The sequence below is a fragment of the Panonychus citri genome, unplaced genomic scaffold (assembly GCF_014898815.1).
Source record: "Panonychus citri isolate SS breed McGregor unplaced genomic scaffold, ASM1489881v1 Contig00135, whole genome shotgun sequence".
Classification (NCBI taxonomy): domain Eukaryota; kingdom Metazoa; phylum Arthropoda; class Arachnida; order Trombidiformes; family Tetranychidae; genus Panonychus; species Panonychus citri.
Genome location: NW_026515540.1, coordinates 1,915,806 through 1,927,091, shown reverse-complemented (window position 1 = coordinate 1,927,091; position 11,286 = coordinate 1,915,806). Strand labels below are relative to the sequence as shown.

General features: G+C 33.4%; 4 protein-coding genes across 4 annotated transcripts; 3 read left to right on the top strand and 1 right to left on the bottom strand.

Moving 5' to 3' along the window:
* Nucleotides 1–98: 98 nt before the first annotated feature.
* LOC128391796 (60S acidic ribosomal protein P0-like) lies at nucleotides 99–1,451 on the bottom strand. The gene is made up of 3 exons (XM_053351741.1): nucleotides 1,290–1,451; nucleotides 1,007–1,182; nucleotides 99–895 (listed from the first exon to the last, which is right to left on the bottom strand). Exons 1-3 carry the CDS (start codon nucleotides 1,341–1,343, stop codon nucleotides 175–177), a joined length of 951 nt encoding a protein of 316 aa, XP_053207716.1. The 5' UTR covers nucleotides 1,344–1,451; the 3' UTR covers nucleotides 99–174.
* A 103-nt stretch (nucleotides 1,452–1,554) lies between these two features.
* Nucleotides 1,555–3,095, top strand: LOC128391795 (uncharacterized). The gene is given in 2 exon segments (XM_053351740.1): nucleotides 1,555–2,543; nucleotides 2,546–3,095. Coding segments are annotated over 2 exon segments (981 nt in total). The 5' UTR covers nucleotides 1,555–1,792; the 3' UTR covers nucleotides 2,776–3,095.
* A 142-nt stretch (nucleotides 3,096–3,237) lies between these two features.
* On the top strand, nucleotides 3,238–6,061 carry LOC128391797 (RING finger protein 11-like). The gene is made up of 2 exons (XM_053351742.1): nucleotides 3,238–4,521; nucleotides 5,110–6,061. Exons 1-2 carry the CDS (start codon nucleotides 4,157–4,159, stop codon nucleotides 5,279–5,281), a joined length of 537 nt encoding a protein of 178 aa, XP_053207717.1. The 5' UTR covers nucleotides 3,238–4,156; the 3' UTR covers nucleotides 5,282–6,061.
* A 1,879-nt stretch (nucleotides 6,062–7,940) lies between these two features.
* On the top strand, nucleotides 7,941–11,061 carry LOC128391990 (lysine-specific histone demethylase 1A-like). Its single transcript, XM_053351958.1, is given in 5 exon segments — nucleotides 7,941–8,655; nucleotides 8,714–8,876; nucleotides 9,022–9,090; nucleotides 9,093–9,901; nucleotides 9,903–11,061. Coding segments are annotated over 5 exon segments (2,127 nt in total). The 5' UTR covers nucleotides 7,941–8,307; the 3' UTR covers nucleotides 10,641–11,061.
* Nucleotides 11,062–11,286: the final 225 nt, after the last annotated feature.

Sequence of the window (11,286 nt, the reverse complement as noted above, 5' to 3'; positions counted from 1 at the left end):
AAAATTTGACGAGTAATTATTTCACTTTTGTACCAGAATCAATATTGATTTCAAATTAGATTATAATCAGAGGCGATTATCCCGATTGAAAATTGTCATTCTCTTTTGTGTTTGAATAACAGGCTTTATTAATAAATCCAGGGTTAGAAATCTATGATGTTATCATAAACAATTCTAATCGAATAGACCGAAGCCCATATCATCATCTTCTTCTTCCTCTTCTTCTTTCTTTTCTTCAACTTTAGCTTCTGCCTTGGCTGGTGAAGCACCACCAGCGGATGCGGCTGGAGCCGAAGAAGCAAATTTAGATGGATCTTTAAGATATTCCTTAGACATTTCGGATTCTTTGAAAGTATAATCGGTTTCCACACTGATGGCGATCAAGTTCTTCAAGCTATTAGCAATTGAGTGAGATACTGAAGCGACAGTTGGATAACCAATGGCCAAAGATAAAGCGGCAATGTTTCTCACACCTTCCATAAGTTTAGCTAATAAGTCTTCATTAGTGATGTCCAAAATTTCTGGAGCAAAAACAGTTCCAGAGTCGTAAACACTTTTGATGATAAGACCATAAGTGAATGGAGAGATGTTCAACATGTTAAGAAGCGTGGCTTCTGAGGCTCCTACTTTGTCATCTTTTTTAATCAAATGGATTTCGTTCAAAATTTCAATGGTACCTTTAGAAATTTTGGTTGGGATTTGAAGAGCTTGGAAGAAAGATGTTTTTTCAGGTACTAAGCCAGTATTTTGTGGAGGAACCTTTACATCAATTGGAGCAATGGCTCCGGCTCGAGCTGGAGCGCTAACCTTATTTTCCAAGATTTTATCTCGAACCTCAACAAGATCCTCTCGGGTAAAGACGAAACCAACATTACCCTTAACATGAGACATGATCCTAGACAAAAAAAAAGAAAGAAAAACAATAAGAGAAACGTCACAGAGTTAAAAAGAATTGCTAAACCTTTAAAAGAGAAACACTGGATTGAATAAAAATCTAATTACTTACTTTTCTAATGATGGATTAGACTCAAGATGACCCCTAATGGCTTTCCTAATCATGGTATTTTTTCCCATAAGAACTACACCAGATGATCGAAGAGAATGTCTAATTTGCTGCATTTGCTTAGAACCGACATTATCAACACCAACTATGAAACACTTGGGATACTCATCCAACAATTGCTAAATTGCCAAAGAAGAAGCGAGAAAAAAAAACCAAGTCAAAAAAAAAGATACACATGAAAACGATTCACCTAAAAACAGATCAGTTCATTTCATTCAATACTTACAATTAGTTTGGTGAAGTAATTGGCTTTCCAAGTAGCCTTATCGTCTCGACCCATAGTTTATCAATTTAATTTAACAAAACAACTATTTAATTTACACAAGAAACAATCAAGAAAAACACAAAACCATCAAATTCACCGACAAAATGTTATGTTGATTGAGGTGATCAACTTTTCTTCCGTTTCCGAGTAGTTGCCAAGGCAACCGAATTCTCGCAACCAAGTGACCGCCAAATTCAAGAGAATTGGAAACATATGTTTTCTCATGAGAGAAAATTTTGAAATGAGAAATTTAAATTATCTCAGTTAATCATCTGATCTTTTTTTCTCTGTAATTTAATTTCTTGGAATTTTAGATTATTTTTTGTTATGTTCTCTGGGATTAGAAGGGGTATTTTGAAGGAATCAAAGGAAATTGTTACCAAGGGAATTACTTGTTCTTACATTTGATTCGTTTGTTGATACAGAATTTTTTTTTCTCCTCTTGTTGTTGATTCTGTTTATTGATGTTGATTGGAAAACTTAATTCTTTTCACTGGAAGAGTTTATTACTTAATCGTATTGGTGTTAACTTATTGTCTCCCAGTTTTCTTGGTTGTTGCTGTCCAATGGCTAATTCACGATTTGAATATGTACGAACCTTTGAAGAGGCAAGTGATCCGGTTTTGGTGAGAAATTGTTACATTGCTGTTAGAATTGATGGTCAAAAATTTCACCAATTCTCAAAAGTTCATAATTTCCATAAACCCAATGATAAACGAGCATTGGATCTCATGGTTGAAGCTGCTACTGGGGTCATGAAGTCATTTTATCCATCAATTAAAATAGCCTATGGTCAGAGTGACGAGTTTAGTTTCATTGTATCAAAATCGTCCGATATATTTAAACGAAGAGCTAACAAGCTGATTTCTCTGATTGTTTCAACTTTTACTTCATTTTATGTTTACAATTGGACAAATTACATGGTAAATGTTGACCTTAAATATCCACCAGCGTTTGATGGTCGTTGTGTTATCTATCCTGGAACAAAGGAAATAATTGACTATCTAAAATGGCGACAAGTTGATTGTCACATCAACAATTTGTACAATACAACTTTCTACTGTTTAACTGGTGAATATAATTCATGTGAAATTAACGAGAAAGGTGAAACTTTATTCAATCCCCTGGTCAATGAGAAATTACAACTTCCACTCCCGATGAACCATCAAGAAGCTCAAATCAGATTAAAAGGAACCGTGAGCAGCGATAAACATGATATATGTTCCTCAAATATGGAGTTAATTACAACAATGAGATGGAACAATTTAAAAAAGGTTCTCTTCTAATCTTGGAACGTGACAATGATAATCCAACTAAAGAAAATGAATTGAAAAAATTATCCAACAAAAGGTTAACAACAAATTCTGAACAAATCAAGATCCAACGTCTTCACATTGATATAGTGAAAAGTTCATTCTGGATGGATAACAATTACCTATTAGAATAACAATTGTTTCAACTAATTAATCTCTTCTTTAAATTGTTAAAAATGAACACACGAATGTCTTGGAATATATTCCAATATCAATTCTCTTGGGAAAGAGTTGATTTTGTGGTGATGGTGTTAATAGTTAATCGACGCTGATTCTAAGCTGATTTCCAGCTGAGTTTCTATCGGAAAATTTGATTCATTCTGAATTCTGGCGATAAACAAGAATCAAGGAGGAAAAAGAGTTACAATTAACGCAAACTCAGTTTAAATTGTTTTGATTTTTTGTTCAGAAAATTGAATAACATCAAACACAAAGAGTTTGTATGTAATGATAGTGAAAGAAAACAACAACAACAAACTATTAGATGAATTGAGTTGTTTTCATTTTCTATTCTCAAATAAACAATTTAATTATCTTCTCCAATAGAATGTAATTAATGGTGTTGATTGATTATTATTCATATGTAAAATCCTGTGACTTTAATGTATAATCAAGATTGTCTTTTTTGTCTAATTTGAAACTTACATCTAATAATTGAAGGATTCTCATCATCTCCATTATCACCAAGCATTTTCATCATCATCGTCATTTGCTTGATTAGTTAATGTTGTTGACCTGAATTTACATTAACTTTAATTTGATTGAAAATCTTTCACCATCATCACCATTTTGTTGATCATTTAATATCTTATTTTTTCAGTGATTTACCAACAAACTGATCAGAACAACAAAAACAACAAAACAACAATTCACTTGATAATCAGCTTGATTTTGTTTCTCTCTCTCTCTCTCTCTTCATCTCTCTTTCCTTTCTATCCTTCTACTCTCTCTCTCTCCTTTGTCATCCAGATCTCTTTCTCTCTCTCTCTCAAAAATCAACAACAAACGAGCTCAATAATCATATTCATTTTTTTACCTTCTTTGTTTGTAACAATCTCTTTCTTTTCTTTAATATATCCTTCAGTGTCTTTCTATTTTCTCTTTCTATTTTCTTCTCTCTCTCTCTCGTATCTGTTTATTTTCTTTGTTGTATTATTGTTCCTCTGTCTATTTCCTCTTTCTCTCTGTCTTCATCAAAATTTCTTCTCTCTTTCCTCTCCAAAGATAAAGGAACCTCAACACAACAACAACAACATCAACAACCTCAATTTGACACCACAACAGACAATCACATCAACGGAACTTTAATATTTTAGAAACAATTTAAACCTCAACATCATCTTAATCTTACATGATCATCTTTTCCTTTAATCGTCATTACGGTTTTTAATTCGTGTTGATTGTTAAATTGATTCTCTCTCTCTCTCTCTTACATTGGTGATTTTCTTTTCTTTTCTTTTCATATCTCTTTTTTCATTGTTTCTTTTGTAATTTATTTATGTGATAAATCTCAAGATGGGCAATTGCCTTAAATCAGCAGCATCGATTGATGATCTCGCTCTATTACGGGAAGGTTCAGGCTCTGGGCGTTTGGAACAAACCAATTCTTCTGAACAATTAGGTCCACCACCATCATATCATGAAACGATGCAAGTTCATCATCAATTAACATCCAACAACCATCCATCATCAACCCTCCATTCTCATCAATCACATGCCCATTCACAATCAATGTCTTTACCCGTTTTCTATCCATCGCCCAATGTAAGTCGACCTGCATCCCAATTATCCGAAGAAGAGCAAATTAAAATCGCCCAACGAATTGGTTTAATTCAACATTTACCAATAGGACTTTATGATGGAAGTAAAAAGAATCGAGAGTAAGTACATTTCTTTCAATTCTATTGTTTCAAATTCTCAGGCCTTCCATTCAATCTCAGTTGTTTCTTTGTTATGTTCCAATTCACATTCATTATAATTATCTCTTTCTCTCTCAGGCCTAACAAGTCAGACCTTATTATCCTTACCTTGATCATAATCCACTCGAATCTAACCCTTAATTTGTCAAAAATTATCCTTCCAAATGGAAACACTTTGATTAACACAAATCACCTTGAGTTTATATCCAATCTTGTGTCTTTATGATGTTATGACCAATGGCTATGAGCATTTGAACACAACAACAATTAAGCTTTTCTATCACAAGTAGATCATTTTCTGTCCCTCATATTCAATTGACTTGTTACCTGATTATAAAATCAATCAATCAATCAAAGTAAAATCAACACTGAACAATCTAATCTACTCATTCTTTTTCAACCTTGTCCATCGATCGATTCAATTTCTCTGCCTCCCTCTTTGTGTTTATTTATTTTCCATATTCGTATTATCATTATGATTAATTGTTTTGTTTTCTCTTCTTTTGTTTTTCATTGTTTGTTCTCTTCTCTTTTTTTTTATTCTTCTAGGTGTGCAATATGTATGTGCGAGTTTGTAATCAATGATTCAATACGATTTCTACCCTGTATGCATATTTATCATTCGAAGTGTATTGATGATTGGCTAATGAGATCCTTCACATGTCCTTCTTGTATGGAACCCGTTGATGCAGCTCTTTTGTCAACCTATCAGACAGAATGATTGTAATCTCGATAATCAAGGATGGCCACTGACACTGACATACACACACTCACACACTCACAAAACTACAATCAGAAAAAAAGTATTTGGTTAAAAGACAATGGAAAAGTCTGTTGTTATTAAAAGGATCTCTTTCTCGTTGGGATGTTATGGTTTTTGCTTCCTGGTAAAATCTTTCTCTCTCAATCTTTTTCTCTCTCGCATCTTTGTTGTCATCATCCTCCATTTTCTCATCTCCATTTCTCCTGCTGAGACAAAGACCCAGGCAATAAAACTTGTAGGAGTCGATAAAGGAATCAAAAAGAAGAGCTGAAAGATTGAGGAAATCGGCGACTTTTGTTTATCTCTATTACTTTTTAAATATGTTGACGACATTGGTGGACAATTAAATAGCCTTGTGAATGACATGAGAGCAGAGCAACGGAAAATGATGGAAACCAGGATTGGAAATCGTTTAACCAAAGTGAAAGGTCATCTGTAAGATGTTTGTTTATGGTCAACATTCAAATCCAATTAACCAATCAAACGTATCATCACAAAACAAAAAATCAACATCCAATTCAAATCATTCAACAGCAACAACAAAAAGAAACTGTTGAAAGTCATTTCTACTTCTGCTCTTGGTTTTCAATTATGATGGAGATTACAAATCATTGATACAATGATAAACTGTCACCACACTAATTAGATAACCAGATTGACTTTATTTTACCATGAAAGAGGAAACTGAATGATGGCATTAACACCAAGTTTCGTGTCTTGTTTAACATACAACAAAAATGTCACCATTTTGAAAGCAACTTTCAGACCGGTTATTTGAGGATGGATACAATTTCTCATGAATCAAGATGAATTTTTCACCAACGCGATCACAAAATTAAACAAACAAAACCTCAACAATCAACTGGTCGATTGAAGTAAATAATCAACTTTGAAAGAAGACAAATTCACCTGTAAATAGATATACATATGTACCTGTTAAATTGTAAAAGAAAATGAAACTGAATAGTGAGAATTTTCTGAGACAAAAGAATTGATTTCAAAATGGAAAAGCTTTAAGAAAACGCAAAAGAAAAAAAATATCAAGAAGTTGAAAGAAATTCTGATAACCAGATTATCCTGATGCCTAATCCTAATTCTGACGATTGGATCAATCACAATCGATAAGCCAGAGGATGAAAAAAAAGAAAACGAAAAGTTCCAAGAACATGATAATTGTTTTGATGATTTACCACTGAGGTTTTTAAGCCTCTTCATCTTCATCTCATATAACAAAAGTTAATCAACCTCAAAATTTTAGCTTTTGTCAATTTCGTTGATTACCATTAATCAAGATACCACATCGGAGAAAGAGAGACAACATGATTAACAACAGGGATCAATGGAGCGAATCATGATTATTGCTTAAGATGATAATGATTGATTGATTGATTAATGATCATTTTTTTTTCTCTAAAAATTTTCCTCTATTTGTTTATCTCTCCTACGAGTTCATCTCTCCATCCTCATCCTTTTTTCTCAATCATTAATCATTCACCAAACATTTTCCTCAAGAGCTCAATTGGATTCAACTACTATCATGGATTCCTAATCATCATCTTAATCATCATCATCATCATCATGATCAATATCCTTAATTATTTACACTTTTGTTTTGTATCTCTCTCTCTCTCTCTCTCTTTGTCTCTATGTATCTAAATTTTTGATTAACTTTCGCAGTGATTTACTAATCAATACTTTTGCCCGACACTTAAATACACTCGCAACATTGTATGTAATTGAATAATTATTTTTCTCCTCCCTCATATTAGTTTTAAATCATCTTGAAACAATTTAATTTTCAATCCATGTAAAAATCAAATGAAAACGTAATCAAAAAATCCCATGTAACAAAAGTCATCCAAATTTCACCAAAGATATTTTACCAGAATCTCTAATTGTAAAATTGTAATCCTACAATTAAGAGATTTGTTTTTTTTTCTTTTCTTAACTGTACTTGATAATCCTCTCAACAATTAACCCTTACCAACAATTTAAATTGTATAATGATCAACCATCAATCATAATCATCTTTCCCATTCCTTTTGCAAATTTCGCTAATTAACTTTTATGTATTTTTCTTGATCACCATCATCATTAGAATTCCATATAACTTGATTACCATCATCTTCCTTTCAACAATTTAATGTTTTCAAACTTTGTTTAAATAAACAATCAACAAACTAAATGAAAAACGAAATGATCAACTCATAACAATTAACAATTTATTAACCATTACAACTTTTTTGATCACTTGATGATAAAAAGATGCAGATGATTAACTTAGGCCAAAGGAAATGGTAAAACAATTAAACAGAAATCAAACCCATAATCTCAAAGCAATTAACATGAACATTAGAAAATCAAATTAAATTATTAATTGAAACAAAAAGAAAAGCGTTAAATTAATTAGTCTCTTTGTGACGAATCAATTGTTCACAATTTTCCAAGAAAAATTGAAAAAATCACAAGCAAATTTAATTTTCGATTCTTAAATTTTCAACATTCGTTAATTGTCTCAATTAATCGATTAATTGTTTCTGTTGATTTGGAAATTTAATTTTCTTTTAAAACGTAAAAACGGTTCGAAATTAGTAAACTGACCCCTAGTCTCTTTTCTTCTCTTTCAATTTGGTTTGAATTCTCTTTCTTAATCGAGCCTCCTGAGAATCCTGAAGATCTTTGCTTTTCGGTAAACTTGATTAACGAATTGTTTGTTTTCATCCTGTTAATTAAACTCAACTCTTGATTTTAATCCTGTTTGAGTATTAATTGTGAACTTTCAACGGTTCTCCTAATCACTTTCATTTTTTTCGTTTTCATTTTTCTTGTATTTTTACTGTTTAGAAGTTTTTATTTTTCTTTCTTTTGCATCTCTCTCTTTTTCTTCTCTCTCGCTCTCTCTCTCTCTCTCTCTTTTTATTGTGAGTGTTTGTTTCTTTTGGTTTTTCTTTCTCTTTCTGCTCTCATCTTTTCTTTTTCAAATCATGTCTGCTGAAGAAGATGTGACAACTGGTGATAACGATGGTGGAAATCGTGAAACTCGGCGAAATACTCTTTCCATGCCGAGCTCTTCTTCCAGTGGTAGTGGCGGTGTCTCCAGTGGTAACACAGCCAATACATCAACACCATCGGCATCTCTAGCTAATAGTAATAATAGCGGTCTCAATAATAATAATTCATCTTGTTCTGGACTTAATTCACATGGTAATGATCCCAATTCTAGGGATGATGGAGCCAATGACAGTGATTCTGGTGAAGATCCTACCGGATTAGAAGGAGCTGCTTTCCAGTCTAGATTACCGGTCGATAAGATGACTGCTTCCGAAGCTACAAGGAGCTGCTTTCCAGTCTAGATTACCGGTCGATAAGATGACTGCTTCCGAAGCTACAGCTTTCGCAGATATAAATAATGGACCCACTCAGAATGTTAAAATTTATCTTCACATTCGAAATCGTTTACTTCAACTCTGGTTAGAGAATCCAAAGCAAGAGCTCACTTTGGACAATGCTATGGCTCAATTGGAAGCACCATATGACTCTGATGGTCCCTTGAGTAAGTTTTTCATTCTTGATCAATATAATCTCATGACGATAACCACCCACACCTTAATTATATACTCGTTCTTATCCTCATTTTATCAATCCATTTTTGTCTAAATCTTTTCTTCTTCTTCTTCTATTTTGCTTTACTTTTCCAGTTATGAGGATTCACTCATACCTTGATAGACAGGGTTTCATCAACTTTGGGATATTTAAGAAACTCCGTAAAAGAAAGATGAAATGGTTGAACGGGAATTTAATCGCCTATTAGAAGCGACCAGTTATTTATCACATACTCATGATCTCAATCAAGTTAAAGGAAGTCCAATTTCATTGGGTCAAGCATTGGAATGGGTCATTCAATTACAGGAGAAAAGCGTTAAAGAGAAACAAATTCAACATCTTAAACTGATCTACGATCTTCAAGAGAAACTTAAAGCAAATCAAGTTAGTCTTCTTGAAATGATGGAGAAAATTGAACAACTTCACAAAGATCATAAAGAACTTTCTGAAACACGGAATCGAGATATTACTCAAGAATTTTATTTCAGGGAAATTTCTCGAGATTTGAGAGGAGCTTATAAAGAATTGGATACACTTTTGGAACAAGAGAAGGATATTGAAGATAAATTAAAAGATTTAGAAAACAATCCACCAAGTGATGTTTACCTGTCATCGAGAGATCGTCAAATCTTAGATTGGCATTTTGCGAATCTCGAATTTGCCAATAACACTCATCTTAACAATTTATCTCTTAAACATTGGGATCAAGATGATGACTATGAGTTTTCAGGTAGTCACCTAACCGTGGGCAATGGTTTCTCTTGTGTACCAATGGCGATGTGTGATGATTTACCGGCAAATTGTATAATCACCAATCGAGCTGTTAAACAGATACGAATCGTCAATATGGGAGTTGAGGTTTTGGCCTACGATCCAAAGCGTCTCTATGCCTCCCAACAAGTAACCGCACCTCAACCCTGCCTTTTCTCATATTCTGCAGATGCAGTTCTCTGTACTCTTCCTCTTGGAGTTCTTCAAACAATCAGTCACCCCAAATTCTGGTGCTCAATCATCACTGCACAATAATATACAATTTATTCCACCCCTGCCCGATTGGAAAGTTCAAGCAATCCAACGATTAGGATATGGTAACCTAAATAAAGTTGTTCTTTGTTTTGATCGAGTATTTTGGGATCAAGATAGTAACTTATTTGGTCATATCGGAAGTACAACCGCCTCTCGAGGTGAACTTTTCCTCTTCTGGAGTTTATACAAATCTCCGGTTCTAATGGCTCTGGTCGCTGGTGAAGCGGCCAACATAATGGAAAATGTAACTGATGATGTTATTGTTGGTCGATGTTTATCAGTTTTAAAAACAATTTTCGGAAGTGCAACTGTCCCCCAACCTAAAGAGACAGTTGTCACTCGATGGAGAGCTGACCCTTGGTCAAAAGGTTCTTACTCGTATGTAGCAGTTGGTTCAAGTGGATCCGATCTCGATATAATGTCAGCTCCAGTTTCTTATCCACCACAATCTTTCTCGGCTAATCAAGCCAAACAAACTTCTGCACAACCCCAACAACCTCCTCAACAAGATTCATCACCAAACAATCAAACAGCAAGTGAAATATCACGATTATTTTTTGCTGGTGAACATACAATAAGAAATTATCCCGCCACCGTTCATGGAGCTCTATTAAGTGGACTACGAGAGGCCGCACGAATAGCTGATCAGTTTCTTGGTGCACCTTACACTAGTTCATCTCAACATTAATTATCACATTCAATTTTCGTTTAAATTACCAAACGTAAATAAAAGAAACAAAAAAGTTACATCAATCAACCGCCTTTTCATCTTGAAACAGAAAAACACTCATACAATTTACCAACCATGAACATCGGAATCATCTTTAAATTGGCATTCGCAACATCAATACATCATTTCCATTTTGTATCATCTTTTTTTTCCTCATCTTCTTCGCATCATCTTCTCATCTATTACATATGATTTCCATTTTTATCTCTTTTCTCTCTCTCTCTCACTTTCTATCCTTTACCAGTACCTCTCTCACTCTCTTCCAGACAATAACATAGTCGACTCAACATGTCAATTCAAATTGTAATTTGTCATTTCTTTATTTAACTAATAAGTCATCAAATTGTACTTAATACAAATAAATACAAATATCGGCAAAGTGAGTTGAAAATATTTTTCGAGATTGACAAAAGTGTGAGTGGTAAAGAGAAAGAGAGAGAGAGAATAAATACAAATATCGGCAAAGTGAGTTGAAAATATTTTTCGAGATTGACAAAAGTGTGAGTGGTAAAGAGAAAGAGAGAGAGAGAAAAGTGTAAACAACTTAAAAGGAATTAAAAAGAGAATTAAAATGATAAAGTGATTAAGGAATAGAGTAAAGAAC

What these genes read in the sequence shown, in the direction of transcription:
- LOC128391796 (XM_053351741.1), bottom strand. Translation starts at nt 1,343, where the DNA reads ATGGGTCGAGACGATAAGGCTACTTGGAAAGCCAATTACTTCACCAAA. An exon ending in ATTACTTCACCAAACTAATT is followed by an intron (nt 1,183 to 1,289) that starts GTAAGTATTGAA and finishes TTGGCAATTTAG; the next exon opens with CAATTGTTGGATGAGTATCC. An exon ending in TCTAATCCATCATTAGAAAA is followed by an intron (nt 896 to 1,006) that starts GTAAGTAATTAG and finishes TTTTTTGTCTAG; the next exon opens with GATCATGTCTCATGTTAAGG.
- LOC128391797 (XM_053351742.1), top strand. Translation starts at nt 4,157, where the DNA reads ATGGGCAATTGCCTTAAATCAGCAGCATCGATTGATGATCTCGCTCTA. An exon ending in GGAAGTAAAAAGAATCGAGA is followed by an intron (nt 4,522 to 5,109) that starts GTAAGTACATTT and finishes TTATTCTTCTAG; the next exon opens with GTGTGCAATATGTATGTGCG.